Source organism: Crocodylus siamensis, chromosome 6 (genome assembly GCF_052110815.1).
Source record: "Crocodylus siamensis isolate JL-2025a chromosome 6, ASM5211081v1, whole genome shotgun sequence".
Taxonomy (NCBI): Eukaryota; Metazoa; Chordata; order Crocodylia; family Crocodylidae; genus Crocodylus; species Crocodylus siamensis.
Genome location: NC_143400.1, coordinates 50,485,582 through 50,496,841, shown reverse-complemented (window position 1 = coordinate 50,496,841; position 11,260 = coordinate 50,485,582). Strand labels below are relative to the sequence as shown.

Below are 11,260 nucleotides of genomic sequence, written 5' to 3'. Positions count from 1 at the left end.
TATAATTCTTGCTGTAGGAGATCAGAGATGCAAATATCCCGCCTGCTTTGCACTCCCCACTTGCTCTCCTGCCCTGCGTCCTGCCTTATCTCTCTCTCTCTCACACACACTCACACTCGCACACTCTATCCATGCCAGTTGAGGTGCACATGCCTCAGGTGGGCTGCCTGTGCTCCACAGCAAGGTTTTGAAAAGGAACGTGGTTGTTCAGTTGGATTCAGGGAGCAGATTTGTCATCTTTTTGGCAAGCAGGGTGATATTAAAAGCTATTTCTGCATGCAGGCCATGACCTGGCAGCAGGTCATGTCCAGTAGCATGGGAAAAGCTGCTGCTGCCTGTGCTTGCACAAAACAAAGGGGTCAGTGTTTTGTGGCTGATGAGGACCTGAGTGACAAGGAGGAGGCAGATGCCAGTGTGGGGGCAAGCTGCAGACCTGCTAGCTGCTCAGCACTGATTGTATGCCTGCTGTGCCAAGCCTTGGCTTCCTGCTCAGAGCTCAGCATCACCCTGAACACTGACATTGGCCACCAGCCAGCTTCCTTCCTCTCCCCATCCTGCACTTGTCACTGACGCTGGCTCTGAGGAAGACCTGCTGGAAGCTGGGAAGCAAGACTGTTAGTGGCTCATGAAACTCCCTGCTTCTTAGCAGGGGCCCCTTTGACACTGCAATGCAGCAAGGTACTGTACCCTTGCAGTGCCCTGCCCGTGAGCTAGACTCCAGGGTGCACTCTGGCCACTGGAGTTGGGATTGAAGTCTGTCCAGTAGCCTTTTAGGGGTGAATGTGCAGCAGAAAAGGATCTAGGCATTCTAGTGGGTCACAGAGAATGAAAGCTAATAAGGCAATCTGTTGCCAGGTGGGCATCTCTTGGGGTGTGTCAATAAGACCGACGCATGTAAACTTTAATTACTCTCCTCTGCTTCACACTGAAGTCTCAGTTGCAGGCCTGTGTCCAGTTCACCATATTTAAAGACTTAGACAAATGAAGAGTCCAGAAAAGAGGGAAGGGATGTAATGCTACTGCTCAGCTCCCTGAAACCCTATTGCTACAAAATGTGGGTGGGTTCTCTTTCTTCTCACAGCTTTCTTTTGAATTAGTCTCAAGGCTAAGATAAGAATAGATGCTTGTTACGTGAAAGGTGGCTAAATTTAATCCTCATCAAGGCATCTTAAGTCCTCTTAGGCACCTAATAGGTGGAACAGAGTCTGGCTTTTGGTGGGGAAGGAATGAGAGAGGAAATCCTGTATATATTATATTTACGGCATCATCTTAATCATTGGGATGCCCTCTCTTAGCAGACTGCATTCCACTCTGATCACCTTATTTTTAAAACAAATGCTGCCGGAAGAAATGAACAATGGAAATTATTAAGAACATAGACATTTTTAGAAAGAAAAAAAAGTTTATGGAGACGGGCTGAAAAGATGGGAATAAATAATGTAGTAAAAGTACCTGTGGTTTAAAGAAGGCCAGTTGGGCACTTTTATTCACTCTCTTATGTAATAAGAGGAGCCCTCAGAGAGCAAGTCTAAAACAAATACCATTCTACATGCCGCACAATTTACCGCTGGAACTCATTCTCAGAAGCTAGGGTTGAGATCAAGAGTTTAGCCGCTAGCCAGAGTCTTGGAAAAACTGGGCAAGTTGCTTATTTAACTCCTAATTACAACATTTATATAGGTTGCTTTAAACTCTGAACCGAGGGCATGAGCTAATCCAAGTGGGCAGGAAGGAACTTTTCCATAGGTATTCTGCAGCCGTTTTCATGCAGCGAATAGCCAACAGATACTGCATGCCTACCTTCCTGGATTTGGTAAGGAAAGAAGTTTGCAGAGCCTTTTGTGTCTACGTACTTAGTGTTAAATTGTGTGTGGAATGTGTTGGAGCCTAGCAATGCCTGCAGCCCATCAGGATTTCAAGTCCCGTTAGCAGGAGTTAACTAGCAAGGTGCCTGGAACTTAAAATGGTAGCACAATAAGCTGCAAAATAGCTCTAGGGGGCAGCAGCAAACCCCAGAAAAGCAAAAGAAACTGCAAGGCCGTGGGGTTGGCATGTTCATTGTCCCCGTGTGAGTGATTCTCTGCCCTAAGCCAGGCAGCAGCAGAGGACAAGCAAACAGGAACTAGACTTTCCCAGAAATCTTCCCCAGTAGAGTGTTATTAAGCCATCCAAAACATGATGTATTTCAAGAGCCAGACACGAAAAACAAGCCCCATTGCACTCAGCACTGTTTAACGAGCCCTCAAGCCAAATCCTTCCTGGCAGGGCCCCAAAGCAGGGTGTCACCCCGAATGAGGGGGAAGGTTGTCAGAGTGAGCCCATCCTGTCGCATCCCAAACCCAGCCCCTTTTGTCTGTGCTTATCCCATAGAGACCAATCCTGCACAGGGCCTGCAGGTGCTGATTGACCTAGCAGCTCAGAGGTCTCCACATTAGGTTCCTTGCACAGTTACTCAGAGTGGGGCTCCAGAGAGCAGGCTGATCACGTGCTACTGGCTCCCTTCTTGTTTCCAGCAGTTAGACTGCACTAAAATAATGTTTGATGTACATATTAAACCCCTTCCTAACTTGCCTTTGCCATGGTAGCAAGTCCTGTGCTTGCCACAGGAGGTGCAGGAGATTTTGCTCCAGGCTGCTACATAAAGTGTTTTCCACTGCAAATGTCTGCAGCGTAGCAGATGCTTTGGAGGCAAAGCAATAATATTTCTACCGTAATCCATAGCAGCCTCAGGTCAGAGACCTCCTCCAAGACACCTGGACTCTGAGCCTGACCTGCACATGACTGCGGAGATGTGCTCCAAACAGCAAAGAACAGAAAGCCAAAGGCCAGTGTTCAGCACAGCCTGGAGAGAAGTCAGACATGGTCTGAGGGCAGGGCTGGTGTTTGGCAGCAGTCTGTGTTTGAAGGCCAAGATTGCCAAACATGATGCCCTGCTGTGACGCTTCTAATGCTGTGGTCAAACATCTGCCTGAGTGTTTACGGGGCTGAAACAGGAGTTCTGGTCATCAGGCCAGTTATTTAAGTGCCTTGCTTAAGACTCCCATGTTAGTGTCATCATTATTGTTATGGCTGTTATTATTCTTATCTCTTTGAAATCTTGGCTTGTGCATCTTATGATTCCCAAAGGAATCCCCTATTAGGGTGGAAAGAGTCATTCCCCTCCAATCTGGAAATACCATTAAAAGGAAAGAAATTGCCTGGCTTAGATGGAAAAGGCCTCTGAGCACTTGGCCTAGAGTCTTGGTTGACCTCATAACACAATGGGTAAATATTGGTGTTTTAAACACCTGTGATCAATCCCTAGCGATTAATCTCAACACAGTGCTTTGCCTTCCCCTCCTGCCTCTCCCATCATTTCATCTTCCTTCACCCCCACCTTCTTGTCTGTTCACCTCCTTCCTTTGCAAAATATTTTTGACAAAATTATATTAAGAGAGAAGTTTGCTGCTATATAATGGGCAAGTCTGGCATCACCAGCAACTCACCTGATTTTATTGAACGTCTGGTGAGATTTAGTACTTCCCCGAAAGAGCAACACAAGCTTGCAAAACAAGCTTGGCTTTTGCTTCAAGACAGAGAGTGTTTAGCCCTTGTGGGTGCACGGAGAAGTGCGAACCAGACCCCCTAGCGCCCCTTTGGGAGGAGAGACGAGAAGACAAATAATAGATGCAAGGTTTAATGCTGTGAGATTTATTAAGCCAACGCCATCATGATTTGTAGCCCAGCTAGCGATTGCTTGTCGCTTGACACTGGCAATATTGCAAGTCGTCCAGTTTGCAGTGAGCTGCATGGCTGCAGGATGGCACCTCCCTGCAATCCCTTGCTGCTGGGACTTCTCTGTGCCTCACTGCCCCTTTCTTTAGTTGACAAGGGAGCAGGGGGCAGTGGTGACTCCATCCTGCACATGCCACACATTTATACCAGGGTAGCTCTCTAGCACTGGTGTAAAGCAGGAGCCAGACACATCAGGTATTATTCTACATCATTGGCATAGAGTTCCCATGGGAGCAAACTGGGTAAAACTACAGCGTTGGTGTCATGAGTCTGGAGCTATCTTGGGGTGACCCTGGACTGCTGCTGGCATCCACCCTCCTCTGCCAGTGCCTTGCCTCAGATTAACAAACTGTTGAAGAACCCATGAGACCAGGCTCTGTTCTGCCCCCTTTCCCACAGTGTGCTCACAGTCCTTGCTAATTGGGGTCAGTCACCCCCAGCCGCCCCAACCCCATTCCCTGGCAGGGAGGAGTCATGGTCTCTCACCCACTACCAAATGGGGCACCCCAGACTCACCCCTTCCCCTTGCTTGGTTTTGCACCCGCTTCTACCCAGCTCGCGGCTTCCTTGGCCTCCCTGCCACCAACCTTCCAGCTTCTGGCTGAGCAGCCACTGCTAACTGCTTTATAACATGGGTTGTTCATACACATCAACCCCATGCCCATCCCAGCCATGTCACTCCAGGTCTAGGGCTGGTGTCACCTGCTGGTGACCTTGCAGCCCCAGGTGGGGTCTGGTTTCCAAGAACGGGCTCTGGAAAGGCCAGATGCTGCCATAGACCAAGTCTCTGTGCTGCTGCTCAGGTCCTGTCCCCTGCTGCTGTATCCAGTGAAGAGCCAGGGACCCCAAGGGCAATTACAAGAGAGCCAGATGTGGTGGAAAGTGGGGTGCTGGGGCAGCGCTGCTCCCAGGTCAGGCAGAAGTGCTGGTACCAGGAGGGGCATGGGGACTCCTGTGGGTGGGATGGAGCAGGTCTGTTGCCATAGCAGAGCTCCATGTTGGGCTGGCAGTGAGGGTGAGACCTCCACCACCACTACGTCCTCCCTCCCGTGCAGAGGAAGATGCCCATGGCCAAGCCTGCCAAAGCAAAGGCCCCCAAGGTGAGGCCCAGCACCAGCGGGGTGTGTGAACGGGGATCACGTCTTTCTGTAAGGCATAAGTGGGGAGAGTGGGGGTCAGAGCACAGCAGAGGAGGCATCAACCTCTGCCCACCCCCCGGACCTTCCCTCCACCCCCACTCACTAGAGCTGTCCCTCCAGGGGTGCTTCCTTATGAAATCCGGGCACTGGGTCTTCAGGAAGGCCTGCAGGTGGGAGGTGGTCTCGGGGTAACTGTTCAGCTTCTTCAAGACAAAGGGGCCCAGCAGGTCGTTCTCCTTTGGCCTCTGCAGCTCCCAGGAGGTGTTGGGGGGCCTCTGGGGCAGGAAGATCAGGAATTCTTCTCCACTAAGTAACACCTCGTGGAAGCCCTGGGAGGTGCCATTGGGGAAGAGGTGGCAGCCCAGCATGCAGTGCAAGTGCAGAGGGTCTGTGAGGGGCACACAGAAGATGGGGACCTGTCACGGGGGGGATGCTGTGCATGGCGCTGTCTGGGGTTGAGGAATTCTGGCATGGGGCTGGCTAGGGAACGGGGATATCCTCCTGCCCCCTCACTTTCCCCCAGTCTCCCCCTTGTTTTCAGCCCCCTTTCCCTCCTCCAGGCTTTTCCCCTCATCTTTCTCCCATTTGCCCTCTTCCCTTCCTGCTCCTGATTCGCCAGCACCCAATCTCTGCCCTCCACCTCTCTGCTACACAGCCCTTTCGGCTCTAGCAGGGTGTGAGGTGACAGCCTCTGCTCTTCGTGGCCTCTCCTCTTACCCCATCCTTCCCCTGTGCCACACAACACTAATTTCTATTCCCCTCCCTGGCACTTTCAACTTGCCCCAAGCAGCTCTAACTCAGCTGAGCTGCTGATAGCCACAGGTGCTACCTGGCAGGTAGAAATGCTGTTGGATACCACAGCTCCCAGCCACACAGCCAGACCCCGGCAGCTGTTAGGGACCCCACACATGACATGCTGTGCAGCCCCTCTTGTGTTACTCACACTGTATGTTCCTCTCCATGGCAGCAAGGCGGACGGTGCCACTAAAGTAAGTGAGATAAGTCTCCAGGCTGCGCTTTGTCTTTTCCCACTGGTCCGGGGACTCCAGCAGGATCTGCTGGCTAGCCTCATGCCCCTGCAGGCTGTGGGTCAGCACCCCATCCAGGGTGGCATTGCCCAGGAACTGTACAGTGGTTTCATTAAAGTCAGCCAGCAGCTGCATGGTGAAGGTGTGCAGGGCTGGCAGAGGGAAGGGGTCTGCGATGGAAGACACACACGCGAGTAGAGTTACAGCATGACACGGTCACACCACGCTGACCCAGCACTGCTGGCCTCAGTCCAGGAGGACTGTATGTACATGCAAGTCGAAGACAACCGCAGCAAGTCCCCAGCCTCTCACCGGGCCAGTCCCTCATCTCTGCCTGTTCTCCCTACCACTGCCCCCTTGCCTTGGCCCTACTACTGGCAACTGTCACAGACCAGCTGGCACCAGGCTTTCCTGTGGGGCCCTTTTCCTTCCCCTTCTGTTGTTGCAGCACAGGAGAAGTGTCGGAGCTAGCAAGAGACCTATATGTTGCTCATGGTGGGGGCGTTCTCCAGACAGGGCTGGTCCAGGGTCTGCTGGGGAGCGCCGCCCTGACATCTCAGCTCCATCCCTTGACCTCGTCACTTGGACCTGTAGTCCCAGCTCCCTTGCACCAATGCCCCGAGGCACAGCCAAAAGGCAGAGTGGCTCAGACTGACTCCCACAACTGAGGTGGAGCAGAGGGGCTGGCTGCAGCACCCCCCCCCCCGCAAGCTAGCCAGCCAGAGTAGGGTGCTGGGGAGCCCCTCTTACCTGCCTCCTGTCCCCAACAGCTGAGCGCACTGGCGAGCAGCAGCAGCAGCATCCTTGCAAGGGCAGGATGCTCAGTGCTGCACAGGAGCCAAGTGAGCAGGTGTGGAGCGTGGGTGCAGGCGCGTGGCGAGGCTCTGCTCTGCATGCCGCCCAGTGGAGCAGTGCTGGGGAGATGAGGGAGGCTGGTGTCTGGCATAGAGAAGGCAGGGCGGGGAGGTGGGGCTCGGTGACGGAGGCGGGTGGGAGTGTGATTCCGGCTCTGTTCCATTTCCTCATCCCCAGCTGCTGACACCCGTTCCCTGCCGGCCCACTGCAGCTGGCTCTCCCTGCCCTTTCCGAAAGAGAGAGGGAGCTTCCAAGTCTCCTGGGTTGCAGGACAGGACCCCTTGCTCCTGGCTGGAGGCTCGCCTGGCTAAAGCAGCCCAAGAGAGGCAGGACTCATGGGCTCTGCTCCATGTCCATCTAAGAGGCTGCCATGCAGCAAGCCTGGACTCCTGATTTCCCCTCCCAGCCTTGCTGCTGTCCCCCACCTCAGGCTAGGGCAAATCATGTGCCTCTTTGCCTCAGTTTCCCCCACTTGTACAATAGCTCTGGCCCTTCCAAAGAGGCGTGAGGCCCTGCAACAGAGTGCAGTGTGCTCTGTTACTTATGGGGGCCTGAGCAGCAGCAAGACAGCCTGCAGCTAGCTGCGCTCTCAATCGGGCACAACTGCCTGACTAGGAACAGGGCCTAGCTGTGCCCTATATGAACAGGGGCTCTTAACTGCAAGACCAGCAGCAACTTGCTGCCAGCAGCTGGAGAGACACCACCAGCTGAGCTACTGCTCAAAACACCTTGGAGGTAAGGGCAGGAGCCATGGGGATGGCTGGAGGCTCCTGGTCCTGGGGCATGATGTAAAACTACACCATTCTGGGGTTGGATGGTGTGGTGGGGCTGCTTGCAGCAGGGCAGCTTCCAGAAAATGCTACACCTGGGCCCTCTCCAGTGAAGGGTGAGTATGGGGTGCCAGAAAGCTTCAGCCCCTGCTGCCTTGTGGGTGACCCCGTGGAAGGGGGAAGCCAAAGGACAAAGCAAGAGCCCAGACCCAAGGTGAGCTTTGAGGCAGGGACCCAGGTCAGGAAAGAACCTGGGGCAGTGCCTAGACTCACCACGAGCATTGAGCCAGAAGTAAGGCTCCAGGTGGGTGGGGGAGCTATACAAGAAGCTCCTGGGGCAAAGGGATTAGGGATTTTTGAGGCCCAGTGTAGGGCAGGGGATAAGCTTTGGGATACTGAGAAGCCCAGAGTGGGGCTGGGAGCTCTGAATGGAAATGGGCTTGAAGCCCAGTATTGGGATGGGGCTTGAAGCCCTGAAGGGGTAAGGGCTTGGAACCCAGAGTGAGGAACAACAGAGAGCCCAGTGCGAAGGCACTGGGACCACGAGCTGCAGTGGAGAGTGAGAGTCCCACTGTCACCTCTCAGCTCCGTGTTCTCGGGGAGCCCTGGCACAGGACGCAGCCTGTCTGACTTGCACGAACTCCCGCTCCCGACCTCGGCCTGAGCAAGAGCTGATTAGAGGAAGGCCTTGCAAAAGACAAGGAAGATGCAGTGGGAGACGCACTAAAGCCCTCCAGACAAGGGTGACAAGAGTGAAGCAACTCCCCTGGTCTCATTTGCATCCAAGTTGGAACCAGATGACAACTCATTTACATGGGAGACAGGACAGACATGCGCCTTCGTTAGCATTCAGGATGGAGGACAGAGATCCCGAGGCACGGACCGCACTGAATTCTGGGACCAGGGAAGCAGGGGAGCACTGCATGATGGGGGATCCCTGCTCCAAATGCTAATCAACCCACATCTACACACACCCAGCTCAGTATTTATCACTCCAATTCTAGTAGTGACTCCTCTATTGGTATCCAAAACACTGAATCTGCCTCTCTGTATTGTGAGCTCCCTCAGAGCAATGCCACCTAGAGCCAGGAGTGATCAGTTCCTTTTACCCAGCACGTGACCCGTTGTTTACCCCTAAACAAACCTAGTGATCTCCCCTGAGCCATTGTTAGTTGGGTGCTGAAGGGAGAGGAGGCTGACTGGGCACACGTGCGGGCTCTCAGCGTGTGCCCCTGCAACGTACCTGAGGCGGCAGAGGCTGAGAAGCGACAGCGGGGGCAGCAGCAGCTGATCCTCCCCCGAAGGTAAGTGGGCAGGAGCCGGCACAGCTGCAGAGGATCCCCGGATCCCTCTTTGCTGAGCGGGCCAGGGAGGCGCGCACGCAAACAGGCGCGCTCTGTAAGGGCGCGCCAGCAGAAGCAGGCAGGGCAGCAGGAGAGTCTTCCTCAGGAGGGAGGAGGCTCCGCCAGCAAGGAGAGGTAAGGGCTATCTGCAAGCCATGGTGATGACTCACAGTGCTGCCAGGGGCCCGGCCCCTGTGGTGCCGCCCTGCCAGGGCTCCTCTGAGGCTTCCACTCAGACGGACCCCTTGGGGGGGCTGCGACCACCTGCCCCCCGAGATGCGGGGGGTGGCTGGGTGGGATCCCCAGGGGTGGGACTGAGGCCTGGTAACTCCCCCGCCTGCCCCTCTTGTGAGCATCTATAGGCTCTGGAGGGGCAGGTGGCAGAGCTCCAGGCTGAGGTGAGCATGCTGCAGAGGAGCCGGGCGGTGGAGGATGAAATTGATACGTATTTCCGCTCTCTGCGGGGACAGGAATCCACCAGAGAGACCCCACATACACAATGCCCAACTAATCGGTGGCAGCAGGTTCCTGTCAAGGGCAGGATAGCTCGTACAACTGATGTGCCTGCTCCCCAGACACCCCTTGGCCCTGGGGCAGCCCTGGCCCCACTGGAGGAGGAGGCAGAAGAACAAGTCCCTAGAGAAACTGAAGCCACTCGACCGACATCACTGGCTCAGAAGAGGCACAGCACGAGAAGAAGGAGATGTAAAGTTCTGGTCATCAGGGACTCCATCCTGAGGGGAACTGATGGTCCAGTCTGTTGCTCACAGCCCTGGTCACGGCAGGTCGGCTGCATGCCCGGAGCGAAGATTCGCGACATCACAGAGACCATCCCTAAAATCATCAAGCCCTCTGACTACTACCCACTCGTTGTGGTCCATGTGCGTACAAATGATGCATCCAAGGGCAAGCTGAATAACATCATGGAGGACTACAAGGCCTTGGGACACCAACTGAAGAAGATGGGAGCCCAGGTGGTATTTTCTTCCATTCTCCCAGTAAGTGGACAGGGTCTGCGTCATGAGGCCTGCACTGACATGGTCAACCAGCGGCTTTGGAGCTGGTGCCACAAGGCAGGCTTCAGGTTTTTTGACAACAACCCATGTTTTTGTATGGAGGGCATGCTGAGGTGGGATGAGTTTCACCTCTCCCCTTAGGGCAGATGTATCTTTTCCTCTAGGTTGACTGATCTCATACGGCGGGCTTTAAACTAGCTTCAAAGGGGGAAGGGGCCGCTTCAAGTGGAGAGGATGCTTCAACAGCACACAGGGTGACAAGAGGAAGGGAAGCCCAGGTAATCAACGTCTTGGGAGTAGGGGGCCACAACTGTCCTGGGAGTGGGAGGGAGGCACGTGCACCCTCAGGAGGCCTTAAGTGCCTCTACACTAATGCTCATAGTATGGGGAGTAAGCAGGAGGAACTTTCCAGGAAAAGACCCTTAAGGTATGTCCAGCTAACCATGCACAGAACCTGCTGACATAAACTAAAGCAGCCCAGCCCTTCCCTCCTCCCTTCAGTCCTATTCTCCAGGCTCAGATTCACCACCTTTGTGTTCTCATGCATGACCCAGTCCCCGCCCTGCATGGGAGTCACACCATGGAGCAGCTGCAGCTCAGTGCTTCTCCACCTCCAATAGGGCAGCCTTCTCCAGCCCTCAAGCCAGGGCAGGGGCAGTGCCAGCTTCTGGGACACTCAGGATCCTTCCCATTTGACTGTCCTAGGTCAGTGGGGCATGGGATGGGGTACAGGGTGGGGCTGTGGGCCCTGCTCTCAGCTAACCATGGCCAGACCTTAACCCTTCTGATGGAAGCCTCTTAAAGGAGCCGTGGGTGTTCGGCATCAGATGGAGAACTCCTGGCCCAACCCACCAAGCTACCCCCAGGGATCAGGGGCAGAGAGAGAAAAAGTAGCTCCACCTGCAGAGCTGTGGCAGGTCCTGGGTACTGGGCTAAGGAAATCTGGCTTGACCAGGAAATGGGGCTTTGGGACCGTCTCTAGAAGGTGCACTCCAGACCTAGGCCAGGGCCAACTGGTTCCACATGAAGAGACCTTGTTGTCCATCGCAGCATTGCCGCCTCTTGGGGTTTTCTGGCATGTCTTACAAGGAAGGCCCTAGCTCCAGGAGTCCCACAATTGTGTGAGAATCCCTTTAAAAGGAGATCTAGCACTCACAGGGGTAAGGAAGAGCTTGAGGTGGGACAGGAGGGGCCCCCAAATGCTGAGAAGCCAGAAGGGGAATGCATCCTAGGTGGGTTTCTCTGGGAATTTTGGAATGTCATGATTGTTTAAGCCAACTGAAGCCCAAATAATGATTTTTGAACACTGGAGGGTAGGGGTTGCAATACTGCAGC

At 54.3% G+C, this 11,260-nt stretch overlaps 1 protein-coding gene across 2 annotated transcripts; it reads right to left on the bottom strand.

The window, feature by feature from the left end:
* Positions 1-3,674: 3,674 nt before the first annotated feature.
* PROCR (protein C receptor) lies at positions 3,675-9,032 on the bottom strand. 2 transcript variants are annotated; one of them, XM_090054152.1, is made up of 4 exons: positions 8,810-9,032; positions 5,857-6,111; positions 5,017-5,301; positions 3,675-4,920 (listed from the first exon to the last, which is right to left on the bottom strand). In XM_090054152.1, exons 2-4 carry the CDS (start codon positions 6,074-6,076, stop codon positions 4,808-4,810), a joined length of 618 nt encoding a protein of 205 aa, XP_089910278.1. In that variant the 5' UTR covers positions 6,077-6,111; positions 8,810-9,032; the 3' UTR covers positions 3,675-4,807. The 2 variants fall into 2 exon arrangements, with proteins under 2 accessions (XP_089910278.1, XP_089910277.1); XM_090054151.1 differs by lacking the exon at positions 8,810-9,032 and adding an exon at positions 6,692-7,583.
* Between the last annotated feature and the right edge of the window lie 2,228 nt (positions 9,033-11,260).

Bases quoted from the DNA above. Each gene is read 5' to 3' on its own strand.
- PROCR (XM_090054151.1), bottom strand. From the start codon at position 6,959: ATGGAACAGAGCCGGAATCACACTCCCACCCGCCTCCGTCACCGAGCC. The intron at 5,302-5,856 runs GTGAGTAACACA...TGCCCCTCACAG, and splicing joins CATGGAGAGGAACATACAGT to ACCCTCTGCACTTGCACTGC. The intron at 4,921-5,016 runs GTGAGTGGGGGT...TATGCCTTACAG, and splicing joins CCCCTGGAGGGACAGCTCTA to AAAGACGTGATCCCCGTTCA.